The sequence below is a fragment of the Corythoichthys intestinalis genome, chromosome 7 (assembly GCF_030265065.1).
Source record: "Corythoichthys intestinalis isolate RoL2023-P3 chromosome 7, ASM3026506v1, whole genome shotgun sequence".
NCBI classification, from domain to species: domain Eukaryota; kingdom Metazoa; phylum Chordata; class Actinopteri; order Syngnathiformes; family Syngnathidae; genus Corythoichthys; species Corythoichthys intestinalis.
Genome location: NC_080401.1, coordinates 4,130,184 through 4,144,369, shown reverse-complemented (window position 1 = coordinate 4,144,369; position 14,186 = coordinate 4,130,184). Strand labels below are relative to the sequence as shown.

General features: G+C 39.4%; 1 protein-coding gene across 1 annotated transcript in view; it reads left to right on the top strand.

The window, feature by feature from the left end:
* LOC130918998 (uncharacterized) overlaps positions 1–14,186 on the top strand; it is a 103,533-nt gene that overhangs the window by 26,481 nt on the left and 62,866 nt on the right. Inside the window, exons 15-22 of the mRNA XM_057841346.1 lie at positions 1,675–1,932; positions 3,274–3,534; positions 4,627–4,887; positions 5,179–5,442; positions 6,994–7,251; positions 7,320–7,583; positions 10,962–11,222; positions 11,545–11,805. Coding sequence (XP_057697329.1) covers positions 1,675–1,932; positions 3,274–3,534; positions 4,627–4,887; positions 5,179–5,442; positions 6,994–7,251; positions 7,320–7,583; positions 10,962–11,222; positions 11,545–11,805 — 2,088 coding nt within the window. The remainder of the gene's footprint in view (positions 1–1,674; positions 1,933–3,273; positions 3,535–4,626; positions 4,888–5,178; positions 5,443–6,993; positions 7,252–7,319; positions 7,584–10,961; positions 11,223–11,544; positions 11,806–14,186) is intronic.

The window sequence follows — 14,186 nt, the reverse complement described above, 5'->3', positions numbered from 1 at the left end:
CGTGACCAAAAGACAGCGATTCATGTCAGACATCCCAGGAATCTAACTGAACTACAGCAGTTTTGTAGAGAACAATGGGCCAAGATTAGTCCTGATCGATGTTCCAGACTGATCTGCAGCTACAGGAAGCATCTGGTTGAAGTTATTGCTGCCAAAGGGGGAGAGGCACAAAATATTACATGTGATGGTTCACTTACTCATTTTCCCCCCTTCTGTTCATTCATTCATTCATTGTTTGCATACTATCCTCATTAAATTATGAAAAATTATAAATGTTTGGGTGGTTTTAGCTAAAGCAGACACTGTTTTTTTCATCTGTGTGATTCTGACAAAGAGCAGATCACATTTGATGGTGATTTTATGCAGAAATGTGAGAAATTCCAAAAGATTCAGATATTTTTTCATATAACTGAAGTTTTACTATTCTATACATTCAGAGTTGGGACCCAGCTCCTTATTGGCCTCTCGAGCCGAACGAAATCTTCCGTGCAATCAGATTGGATTATTTGCGTGATGTGTTCTTAATGAGCAACATCACTCTTGCGCGTCGGAAGTCGTCTCCACAGCAGGACAGATGGCGAACGGGAGAGCCGAGAAAATGTTGCAATCTGCGTTAAAATCAGTTTTAAATTACCAAAAAGACATCAAAACAAGTCATTGACAACAGTCTGTCTCACGCTAGCCATGTTGAATAAACTTCTCAGCTTGCGCTAGAGTTTCTTGTCACTTTACCAACGTCACGTCCACCCGTCGCTGATTGAGCCACTCCGCTGTCTGTTTGCTGTGGCTTGCTCCGACCTGGGAATTTGATCTGCGGGACGGTCGCCATACTCAATCGCTGGAACAGCGGCGAGTCTGGAGTTCCAGGCGAGGGAAGTGACACGTTACATTTACTCCATTACATCTACTTGAGTAACTTTTTGGGATCAATGTACTTCTCAGAGTACTTTTACTAAGTCATACTTGAGTCAATTTGTGAAGAAGAAACACTACTTATTCCGCTGTTTTGAGTGAGACTAGTCATTACATTTTTTCCTCTTTTTTTACATTTTTTCTGCCAGCGGTCCCAATAGTTCGCTCTACCAGTTTCATCAATTAGACATCACAACATTAATCACATGACTCCATTATCCCAATCAGACTCAAGTTTGCTGTTCTATGATCACGTTGACCTGTTCAATAACTTAGGTTTCTTTAAAGCACTGTAAAAAATAACCTTCCCAACGCCTTAAACATATTTCAACTTATTAAACAACACCCATTTTACATAGAGCGCTGCTGTCAGCATTCCTTGAAACCTCTCTCCCAGTTTTTATTTGGCACCAATAGACCACAGAAAACTGGAGATATGATCGTTTTAATTTCATGGTGCGAAATGTTTTCTCCACTAGAGGGCACCCATGCTCTTTTTACAGGAGACGTTACATTTTTTTCTAGTTGGAATTCAATGATTTTTGTGTAAACGTTTTGGCCTCATATGGTCATTGAATATGTTAAAGTACAGTATAATAAAGCATCTAGATAACGTGCTGAGAAAAAAAATACCATTGTTTGAGAAAAAAATCAGACATTGTCAGACGTTACTCATTATTTGACTGTTTTTTTCACAGAATACTTTTTTACTTGTGATTGATTGTATAAAAGCTCAGATTTTGAATCTGCTTGTCTTCGCAGCTCCCTGTACTCCTGCCAATGTGACCCACACATACTCCTGTGCGACAGGCTTAGCCACCTTGAGCTGGGATGAGACTTTGGGCAGTAACAGTTTCTATGCCCATATTTATTCTTCAAACCACATGACTTACTGCAGCTCAATTCAGACAGAATGCTCCCTACCCTCACTAAGCTGTGGTAATATATATAATGTGACTGTAATGGCAGTGAGCGACCATTGCAACAGCAGCATGTCGGGTGTAACACAGATACGGACAGGTAAGAGAGCAACAAATGCAGAAAATAACATTGTATTACATTTTTAGAGTTTAATTATAGTAATGATAGATTGGCTTCTGAATATATTTACAGTATGTATTCTGTCATGTACATGTCATGACATTCAGTTGCTAGATAGTATTTCCACACCATCGTTAAAGTATGGCACAAATGTTGCGTTATGAAAATGCCATAGCACATCATCAAACAAGATTTACTTACAAATGTAAATACTGAAGAGTTAATAAGTCGAGGCAAAGATAGCCGGAGCTGACTTTCTCTTTTAACAGGTTTTATAATTCTCTTAACCCTTTCAAAACTCAATTTTTTTTCTTGGGCAAAAAAAAAAAAAATCTACGCTAACATTTACTCAAACAACAGAACAAAGTGCAATTTTTTTGGTCGGAGATATTTATGTTTTTATTGGTTATTTTTAGTGTTAATGTGTCTTTGATGAGAAATTAGCACTTTACGTTATCCTTTTGAAGTTGCATTTGGTCAGCCATTTTCAAAGAGCCAAAAATAACAAAGAGGGCATGCCAAACCTCATGATTTGATTTCGATGGGTAAATTTTCATCCAGTCATCTCCCAGAAGTGGCAATAACAACTAAATTCAGTGTGTTTATTGGTTTGGAGACGTGGAAGTGCCGTGTCCTTCAGAAGCATGCTTAGGTCTGAAAAGGGGTAAATGAACAGAAGATGAAGACGCACAATTTAGGATAAAAAAGAAAGCAATAATATGAATAATAAATAAACCATTGAACACAGTACCAATTTAATTAATGACAAAAAGACAGGAAAGATGACGAATGACGAGTGGGTCAAAGTTTATTATTATTCCTTTGCAAATGAGCAAGTTCATTCCAGCCTCCAGGGGTGAACCATGGAATCATACGTGGTGGAAAAATACAAAGTGTAAACCATAAAATTCTATGTCCCCCTTATCATATCTTTGAGGAGGATAATTCAAATATTTATAGATATTGATGATAGTTATTCAAATAACTATCATCTAAACATCTCAATTTGCTAACCTAACTTTTGATCTCACTCCAAATCAATTAATGTATTTATTGTCAGTATCACTTCAGAACTCTGGAAATAAAGGGCATGCCTACAGCGTCCTTCTTGCAGCGATGGGGGTAAGGGGGGTGGGTGCCCAAAAAACGAACATAAATACTCTATAAGCCGGACCAGAGTATAAGTTGCAGGCACAGGCACACTATGTTAAAAAAAAAAAGGTGTGATTTATGCTCCGAGTAACTGATCATGGACTAATATCGGTTAGATTAAATGCATTGCATATCTCAATAGATAATATCTCTTTCTTTCTTCATCAGCACCCTGTGCTCCCATGGAAGTTCAAGCATCGCTGCTTTGTGATGACAACAGGGCAGCAGTGAGCTGGCAGCCTAGTCCTGGTGCACTGTGGTACAATGTGAAAGCACAAAGCACAAATAGTGACATCAAACAGTGCAGCTCTAATGATACACATTGTCAACTGTCTGGATTAACCTGTGACCATACGTACAATCTCACTGTCACGCCAATATCTGACCACTGCTATGGCTTTGCTAGTGACCCGTACATCTATATTGCAGGTAAAGAGGCCGCACATGTACTGTAAAACAAAGTTTCCATTGACATTTTTGGATATTATTCCTTCACATGTTAATTATTTTGACTGTAGTTGAATATTAATGCCATTTTTGTTAACTCAGCTTCATGAAAGGGGCAAAATAATTATTACCTTTCTCAGTAATGCAGTTCCAGTTTTTATACTGTATACTAGGGATGGAGGGATACGTTGAAACTCTCGATACAATGCACCTCAATAGGCCAGGGACACGATACGATATCAAAAATTGTAATTAATCATATTTATTAATGTTTGTTGCACATGCAAATTCAGTACAGACGACAGTATAAAGTGCCCGCAAAATGCAAATGCCTGTCATCTCACATTTGGTGGATTTTGGGCTATTATTTTTTTTAAAAACAGCCATATCATCAACACTCTTGGCCTCTTGGGCTTTAAGACCACTTGAGAGCAAATGAACAACCCTCATTTGGCCATCACTGCTCAATCTCTCACTTCCCTTGGGAGAGAAAGACAACCTCTGCTAACACCTGCTGTCAACACTGTTGTCCTCCCAAAATATTGTAAGTTGTGCCACATGCCTCCTAGCATGCAACGTGGCACTGAGGATATAAATAACATTCAAAGTTCATGTTCCATGCTTAGTATTTCTTCAGTTACTGGTCCAGTCGTTTCATTACTGCTATTTATGCTATCCAGTTTGTTATGAGATCATTTTAGTCTTGTTTTGAAACCGTGAGTTTGAATGACCTTTGATTTAATCACCTGCGATTAGTTATCTTGTGGGTGGAAGCATGGTCTTCTAATCTAAACTCATGTGTGCTACGAGATGGCTGTTGGCAACTTGTGGTAACGTTACTGTCTAAATAGTCGGATTTTTTTTCACGTATTTGTGGACTATACTGCTGAAATCATGTCGTAGGGCATCTAGTCATCATATTGCGATGCATTTTTTTATAACTTAATTCTTATTGTGACGTTTTTGTATTTTTATCAAACTATATTTTTGCCGAAATCTACAGTATATTGTAGGTTTTAGATCATCAATGAACGGTTATTGAGCCACCTCTTTTGCTCACTTGCTTTACTTTAGGCCCCTGTCCTCCCACCGATGTGCAGGTGTCGCTTCAGTGCAATGGAAGTTCAGCACATGTGACTTGGAATGCAGCAATGCAAGCAGATTTCTATGAAGCCACAGCAGTAATCTCTACAGCAAACCAGAGCAGCTGTAACACTAGTGATACTCAATGCACACTTGCAGGCTTAAACTGTGGTGAGACAGCCGTCATATCTGTTTTGACCGTCGGGAGAGGATGCCGGAGCGAGGCTAGCGTTCCTTTGTCCTTCCAGTCAGGTAAGAGCAACAGTATAAAATATATACTTAAACCTTTTATTGTGTTTGGGTCTTATGGTCTTTTCACACGTTAAAATCCTTCTTCATTTAGAAATACACTACATTACTTTTATGCTTGTATTTTGTAGTGTAGCACCACTGCACTTCATCCACGATTTACTATTATTATTATTTTTTAAAAATATTATTTTAGCTAAGTATTTTTATCAACAGGTGTCACAATCAAATTTCCTTATGAAAATACTTTGATTCATTATAACTACACAACCTTAAACCCTTTCCTATTCCTAGTTATCTGTCCACCAACATCAGTGGTCGGAGTAACAACATGCGCTAACAATGACATCACAGTAAGCTGGGATCCAAGCCCAGAGAGTGGGGTAACGTACATCATACATGCTCAGGAGGAAAACGGCACCAACGCTACATATTCTGCAACCCAAACGTACCATATAATCAGCGACTTGCAGTGTGGCCAGTTGTACAAACTAGAAGTTGCTGCCATGGACACAGACTGCACCAGCACTAGCAGCCCGACTTTTCAAACACAAACAGGTTTGAATCAAATTATAAAACATTCAGAATTTTTTTTTTTTCCCAACATTGTTGGACGCCAGGACATACTTTATATTTTTCAATAGAAAAAAAGTCAGATATCCACAAAAATGTCACAAAAAGAATAGAAACTGAAATAGTGATGATTAGGGCTGGGTATTATGAGTTATTATCAGTGATCCCTCGTTTTTCGCGGTTGATGGGGCGAGAACCCGCGCGATAAGTGAAAAACCGCGAAGTAGCACCCCCCCCAAAAAGTTTTTTCTGGGTGTTCAATGTATTTATTCAGATTTAGCATTGAAAATTGATACAAATAAGCAGTGTTGTTAATAATGGTGTTAGAGTATAACGGCGTTAGAGTATTTTTATTTATTTATTTTTTAAATAAAAGTAGTGAGTAATCTAACTAATTACTTTTCTCATCTTTGCAAAGCCGTTACCGTTACTGAGGATGTAAAGGCGTGCGTTACTACGTTGGTTGAATAACGCGGGAAAAGTGAGAGACACGGAGAGAGAAGAGTGGGAGTAGGAAGGAGGGAAGGGAGTTGTGACGCCGTTGCAAACGCGATGCTCGGTGGCTCCAATAATACTGTAGCCGATAGCCTACAAACTACGCCCACATGATGCTTCGGTAGATATCACATATACACAGAACTAGATGTTAATGACAGACGATGCGGCATTAGCCACATATATAATAAAGAACTAGATGCGTTAGTAAACAGCCGCCATCTTACAGCAGTAGACTTCTCAGGAAGTCGCTGTTGTAAAGAACCTTCCTCGTGAACCTAAGTAACTTTTTATTTTAAATTATCCTAAATCTGCAAAATCTTGACTTGAATCTATCTTTAAAATGATGAAACAGTTTTAAAACTTTCACATGTCGAAAGTAGATAGAAGGGAACTAATTTAATAACGGGAGCAATTGTAACAACTTTAACGATTGATTTACAACATTAAATGTCTTCCAAACATGGCACAGGTTACTACCTAGTTATCGCAATATCCGCAATACCATCGTTATACGCAATACCACCACAATCATCGTTAAGTTATTAAGTTACTCTGTTGCACTGCCTGACAAACCAGGAGCAGTAGGGGGGAGAATGAGACTACGTGATTGGCTAGGGACAGCTCATCTGTATTTATTTATTTGTTTTTTAATTGGGAAAAAAAAAAAAATCCACGATGGACTGAGGGCGCGAAGTAGCGAGGGATCACGGTATAGATAGCTATATAGCTAGGCCTACTTATTAAGCATTTATGACAACCATGTGAAAATAAGGTACAACAAGCAACAGTGTGTCTGTACGTTGCAAAAACCTACGTCTTCTCGTAATTAAAAACTTTAAACTAATTTTTTAAAAATTTCACTTCATGTTGATTTTCTAATTACACTGGTATGTTGTTAATGTTGTACGTTTTGCCTACGTTTAACATGGTTCAATTTTTTTGTTTTTATGTTACACATACAGTATTTCACAAAAAGTAAACCTTGTATTTGGACATTTTGCATCAGTACCTAAGTGAATAATATGTTTTTCTTGTCAGCCCCCTGCCCTCCAACCAATCTGACGGTGACCACTGAGTGTGGCACTAATTTGGGAGTACTAACTTGGGCCCCGAGTGCTCATGCTATCAACTACACAGCCGCAGTAGCTGGCACCCATGGTCATGTGGTCACCTGCTCCTCTGAATCAACAACGTGCTCAGTGAAGCTGCACTGTGGATATCAGTACACAGCGACTGTGTTTGCCTCTACTTCCACTTGTACTAGCCAATCAGGGACGACTGCAACGTTTGAATCAGGTGTGAACGGGATTCATTGCTTTGGTCTGATAAAATCCTCCAAATTGACTGGATCCTTTCTCTTCCAGCTCCTTGCTTACCTGACAGAGTGGAAGCAGAGCTGTACTGCAATAACAACTCCTTTGCAGTACAATGGAGAGGGAGTGCTGGTGTTGTCACCTCTTATACAGCCATCGCTATTGGCAGTGATGAGAGCCGTTTAACCTGCAACACCACAAACACGCACTGCACCATTCAAAACCTCAAATGTGGCCTCATCTATGGCATTGTGGTCACGACACCTTCAGTTCACTGCGGCACCATAAAGGGTTCGGACTACATGATACAGTCAGGTAAATATTTGTTTGATGTAGTGCTGCAACGATTAATCGATTAACTCGAGTGTTCGATTAGAAAAAAAGATTCGAATTGAATTTTGCTGCTTCGAGTATTCGTTTAATTAAAGTGGCATTGTAAAGGTTCATTTTAAAAGTGTTTGAATTTAGTGATTTGGATGGATACACTGCCCTCTAGTCTACCTCATTTCACATAGCTGAATCCAGCTGCTCCATGTTAAGACAAACATAAGCCAAGTTTTTGTTTGAGCTAATGTTTTTTTCAATGCATTTGTAATTTAATTTATAGGTTTATTTAGCAGTTTTTTTTGCTGGAATATGCGTCTGAACAATTGTTAAGAGCATTGTTAAAAAAAAAAAAAAAAAAAACGTTACAGTTTTATAGCATTTAAGCTAGTGGACTTTTGCTATGTAAGTTAGCCATTGTTCTTTTGTTGTACATACAGTAGATCCTTTTAAAAAAAAATTTTTTTTATACCATTCGAGGCTCAGCTCAGGTATTTGAATTTTTCATGTTCCCTATCCGATTACTCAATTATTTGAAGTAACTAGTTAATCGATTAAGTGACTACTAAAATAATCGATAGTTGAAGCCCTACTTACAATTCAGACTAACTTAAAACTTGATTAACTAGAACTTAAAAATAGCTTGACACAAATGGAAATTCAGTTGACACACATGGGAAAAACTAACTTTTAAGTGATGTGTGTTATCAGGCATAATGACATTTTTAAGTAGGAAATAAGATTTCCTTTCATAAGATCAAGAAGCTTTTTGAGTGACAGCCGTGAATTTGTTTTCTTTTTCTTTTTTCTATTCACATCTGAGATGCAATTGTTAGCTGTTTTCAAAAATGTACATCGAAAATAAAAACATTGCTCCCCGGCCCCAAGCCGAGGTGACCATGGTGTGTGACAAGCCGCCGGTCGTCGGCCGAGTGGCCTTCTCAGTGGACAGGGAGTATTGTCACCCACAAAATGCAAGCCACCTTCTTATTAAAACGTGTGCCATGATCCCAGTATTTGACATAACGTAAAACATGTAGCTTCCTCAAATCCTCATGGGTCCAATGGTCCCACAGTTGCCGGACTTGTTTTGGCCATTATCCGCGGTGAACAGGAACTTTTTGAAACCCAAAAAGGCTTGCACGCCTCTCCTTGGTGCAGCAACAAAAGCATGCAGCACATTGGGCTGGCGTGATGCGAAAAATAAACGAATTAATCCGCAAAATCAGCTGAATCCGCAGTTATTCTGCTTATTTTAGTTTTGGCTGTATACTGATGATAATTATAACCAGGGGTGCACATAAGTGGTCCGCATGCGCGCATGCGTACTGGACGTAGACAAATGCGCTGGCCCTCAACGTCTTCCATACGCTTTTGCGTACCGATGGCTGACCACTGTATTTGCGGCGGACAGGAGAAAATCACTTCTCAAAATGTCAAAGAGGCAGGCCCCGCCGAGTAATTATTTCCGTGTTCCCCTAGCCAGGTACTCCAGACTCACCGCTGTTCCAGCTATTGAGTCTGGCCACCATTAAGCGGATAAAATTTCCAGGGCGGAGCAAGCCACAGCAAACAGACAGCGGAGTGGCCCAATCAGACGGGATGAGGGACTTGCGCGAGGAAGTAAAGATACGAGGAGAGCGAAGTTTATTCAACATGGCTAGCGTGAGACAGACTGTTGTCAATGACTTGTGTCGATGTGTTTTTGGTAATTTAAAACTGATTTTACCGTGGATTGGAACATATTCTCGGCTCTCCTGTTTGCCATCTGTGTTATGGTGGAGGCGACTTCCGACGCGGAAGAGTGAAGTTGCTCGTTAAGAACACGTCAAATAAACGAATCTGATTTGTCGATTGATTTTGTACTTGCTCGAGAAGCCGTTAATGGGCTGGCAGACTATACTCTCAGTGTTTGGAAAAACACAGGGAGAACAGTCTGGCCGTGCCAGGCAAGTGTTCCCCCACCCCCGACAAAAGACAGACGACAGAAACGTCACCGGAGCTACCGAGAAAAAAAAGGACTTTTGCTGAAAAGTGGCTGAAGGATGTACCATGGCTAGAAGCAAATGATGCTCGCACGGAAATGTGGTACAAAATTTGCTATGAGAATCCCGAGTGTCGCTGATAAAAGCAGCGCATTTTATGTAGAGTTAAAGAATTTCAGCCATCCAAACGTTTAAAAGCACGAAAAAACCAGCATGTCGCAATTAAGCAAACTATCGATGTCAGACAGCACCCCACTCGCCCTATGGACAAGTGGCGGAATAAAGTTAATGAAGACCAGCGCCATGCACTGACAAACGTGTTTTTGCTCTCATTTCACAAAGCTAAACATGCACGTTCAATGAGCTCTTATGAGGAGGACATCCCACTTTTACAAGGGCTTGGAGTTAATGTGGGAGCCGCATAATGCCCTTTATTTTGAAATAGTGCTTTTATGTTTATTTCTTTACATTTCACTTCAAAGTAATGGCAATTTTGTTGTGCCAGTTGATGATAATCAAGCATTAATTGTTAATATAATTAATTAAAGGTAATTGGTTCTAAGTAAAGCTTGTCATAATTTTATCGGATCAAGCGGGTCGGCTCTCAAGCTCAATGAGGACCAAGTCACTTCTCCAGGTCCTCCTCTGAGAACTTAGGCAAAAAAAATATGTGCACCCCTGATTATAACCCTGACGTCGCATTCACATTCTTTGTCAATCCAGAAAGTCACCAATTTTCATGGCGCGGGAATCAAAAAATTGAATGAATATATGGATCGCTTCCACACACATCCGAGCGGTCCATTTCATTCAGGAGCATATAATACTGTGTGGAATATGAAATAAACATGTTTTTTGCTGTCATTTGCACTTTAAAGGAGGGAGACATGGAAAACAAGCTGGATAGCAGCTCTCGAGGACCAGACTTGCAGACCCCTGTAATAAACGAATCACCTACTTAATAACATAATCAAACATTATCATCACAATGGGAGTATATCATACTCACATGTGATACATCAAAACTGGTCAGACCAATAGGACACTCAGATTCCCATTCTCCGCGTCAAGCAGTTGAACAGGACGGGAAAAAAAAAAAAGTAATGAGCGATGTTTAATAAGGGAAACATTGTGCCGAGGTTGACAGGTACGGAAATTGTAAGCAGTTACTCATTACTTGACCATTCTTTTCACCGAATACTTTATTACTTGTACTTGTAATTTTTTGAATGACTACTTCTTTTCCCTGAGTAATATTATTTTGAAGTAACACGACTCTACCCACCTCTAGTAGCAATATGAGCGTTCTGGGTCTTTCTCACAACACCTTTTACCCATCCTCTCTCATTGATAAATCCACTCTTTTCTCCCTCTTGACTCTCAGCTCCCTGTGAACCAGACAGCGTGCTGGTGAGTCCGCAGTGTAGCCACAACATGGTGTCTTTGACGTGGGGAAATTCTGGTCCAGATCAGACCCAGATGGCTTCAGCTGTCGACAGCAGAGGACTGACAACCACCTGTAACTCCACCAGCTCAAACTGTACCTTAAAGCAGCTGCTGTGCGGGGAGAACTACATAATAAATGTGGTTGGCCACACTAATTCATGCAGGAGTGAATCAGCGTTTGTACAAAGCTTCGACACAGGTACAAAAAAATTAATTGTGTTGTATAAAGTACTTCTTTACATTCCACCACTGCTAGCGACCGATTGAGGGCGTACACTGTTTTAGTCAGCTGGTATATCCCTAGTGAGATCAGCTAAGTGGTACAGCAAATAGTTGGACGACAATTGTATGGACAGTATATAATTACAGTAATTAGTTTCAATACAAAATTATATTTACAGTTCATTACATACAGTATGTACAGTAAGTGTATACGTGCGTTTTTAATTATGCAAACTGAACTCTATAAGATGAGCAGCACACTAATAGTGTCCTAATGATCTCTCTTCCTCTACCACCAGCTCCATGCATCCCCACCCACCTCACAGCACAGGTGGACTGTGATACTGGCATCACCGTGGTACTGTGGGATGCATCCAGAGGCGCCGCATCTTACACTGTATATGCAAGGGGAAACCTAGGCCACATTGCCGAATGCAATACCACCGACACCAATTGTGATTTCCCTCACCTGCCGTGTGGACAGGATTACACTATTACTGTTGTGGCTCGCCATGAAACTTGTGTCAGTTTGGTCAGCGAACCCATCTACGCCAGTACAGGTAATGGAACAATGCTACACTGACAATGTTAGGAAAAGGTATCTGAACCTTTTGGAATTTCTCACATTTCTGCATAAAATCACCATCAAATGTGAGCTGATCTTTGTCAAAATCACACAGATGAAAAAAAAGCGTCTGCTTTAACTAAAACCACCCAAAAATTTATGGGTTTTCAAATTTTAATGAGGATAGTATGCAAACAATGACAGAAGGGGGAAAATAAGTAAGTGAACCATCACATTGTGAACCCCCACCCCTTAGCAATAACTTCAACCAGGCGCCTCCTGTAGCTGAAGATCATTCTGGCACATCAATCAGGACTAATCCTGGCATCATTCTTCTCTCCAAAACTGCTGTAGTTCAGTCAGATTCTTGGGTTGTCTGGCATGAAAAGCTGTCTTTAGGTCATGCCACAGCATGTCAGTGGGGTTATTGCCTGGACTTTGACTTGGCCACTCCGGAACGTGTATTTTGTTCTTCTGAAACCATCCTGAAGTTAATTTACCGCTGTGTTTTGGAGGATTGTCTTGCTGTAGCATCCATCCTCTTTTTAGCTTCAACTGTCTGACAGACTATGGGGCGCCATTTGTAAAGCAGCACATGCTGAAAATTACGACAACATTTTCTAACATTTAGCGCCACACAGTGTTTAAAACATGGTGTGAAATTTTTAGAGTTACTTTTTTTTGCACATTTACAACATTATTTAGCAACTTAAATATTCCTTTTTAAATAAGAAGTTTTGTACGTGAATGTTTAAATCCAGAACTAAATACTTAATTTAATTCTTAAATTTATATCCTATATCCGAAATGCTGGATCTGGAAACAGTTGGAACTAAATATTTAGCTTAATATGCAAATTCACATGACTGGAGACCGGACGTAACAAAATAAAAGCTGGAGCACACAAAATACTCTTTAAATAGTTTCTCCCGAATATGTATTTTACCTATATATACGTCTAAGAGCAGCCACCGTTGAGTAGGTTTTATTAATTTTCACGCAACGTAAACAGACAGGCTGAGCTGCTCCACCAGCTTTTATTTTGTTACTTCCGGTCTCCAGTCATGTGAATTTGCATATTAAGCTAAATATTTAGTTCTGACCGTTTCCTGATTTAACATTTACGATATAGGATATAGATTTAAGATTTAAATTAAATATTTAGTTCTGGATTTAAAGAATCAGGTCCAAAACTTCTTATTTAAAAATGAATATTTAGGTTGCTAAATAATGTTGTAAATGTGCCAAAAAAAAAAAAAAAAAAAGTGACTCTAAAAATTTCACACCATTTTAAACACTGTGTGGCGCTAAATGTGAGAAAATGTCATAATTTTCAGCATGTGCTGCTTTACAAACCATAACAGACGGCCTCAGGCTTTCCTGCAAAATATCCTGATAAACATTTGAATTAATTCTTTCTTTAATGATTGCAAGTTGTCCAGGCCCTAAGGTAGCAAATCAGCCCCAAATCCTGATGCTAGCTCCACCATGCTTCACAGTGAGGATGAGGTGTTGATGTTGGTGAGCAGTTCCATTTTTTCTCCACACTTGACATTGTGTGTTACTCCCAAACAATTCAACTTTGGTTTCATCAGTCCAAAAAATATTTTTGCCAAAAGTTCTGTGGAGTGTCCAAGTGCCATTTTGCGAACATTAAACGAGAAACGATGTTTTTTTAGGTAGCAGTGGCTTTCTCCCTTGAGTCCTCCCATGAACACCATCCTTGGCCATAGTTTTACATATAGTTGATGTGTGCACAGAGATATTGGACTGTGTCAGTGATTTCCGTAAGTCTTTAGCAGACACTCTAGGGTTCTTTTTTACCTTTCTGAGTATTCTGCACTGAATACTTGGCGTCATCTTTGGCGGACGGCCACTCCTTGGGAGAGAAGCAACAGTGCCACTCTCCAATTGTAGACAATTTCTCTGACTGTTGATTGATGAACATCCGGACTTTTAGAGATGGTTTTGTATCCTTTCCCAGCTTGATACAAATCAACAATCCTTGATCGCAGGTCTTCAGACAGCTCTTTTGACCGAGCCATGATGCACATTAGACAATGCTTCTCATAAAGACAATTTTTACTTTGACTTTCAAACTTTTTTTTAATCTTTTTTTTTTTTTTTTTTTTATACTTTACACCACTCATCAGTGATTGGGCACACACCAAAACCTACTTAAATTGTTTGGCAAAAATTGGTTTCAATTGCTCTTTAGGTCTCCTTAGGCAGAGGGTTCACTTACTTATTTTCCCCCTTCTGTCATTGTTTGCATGCTGTCCTCTTTAAAATAATAAAAACTTATGAATGTTTCAGTGGTTTTAGTTAAATCAGACACTGTCTTTTTCATCTGTTTGGTTTTGACAAAGCTTGATC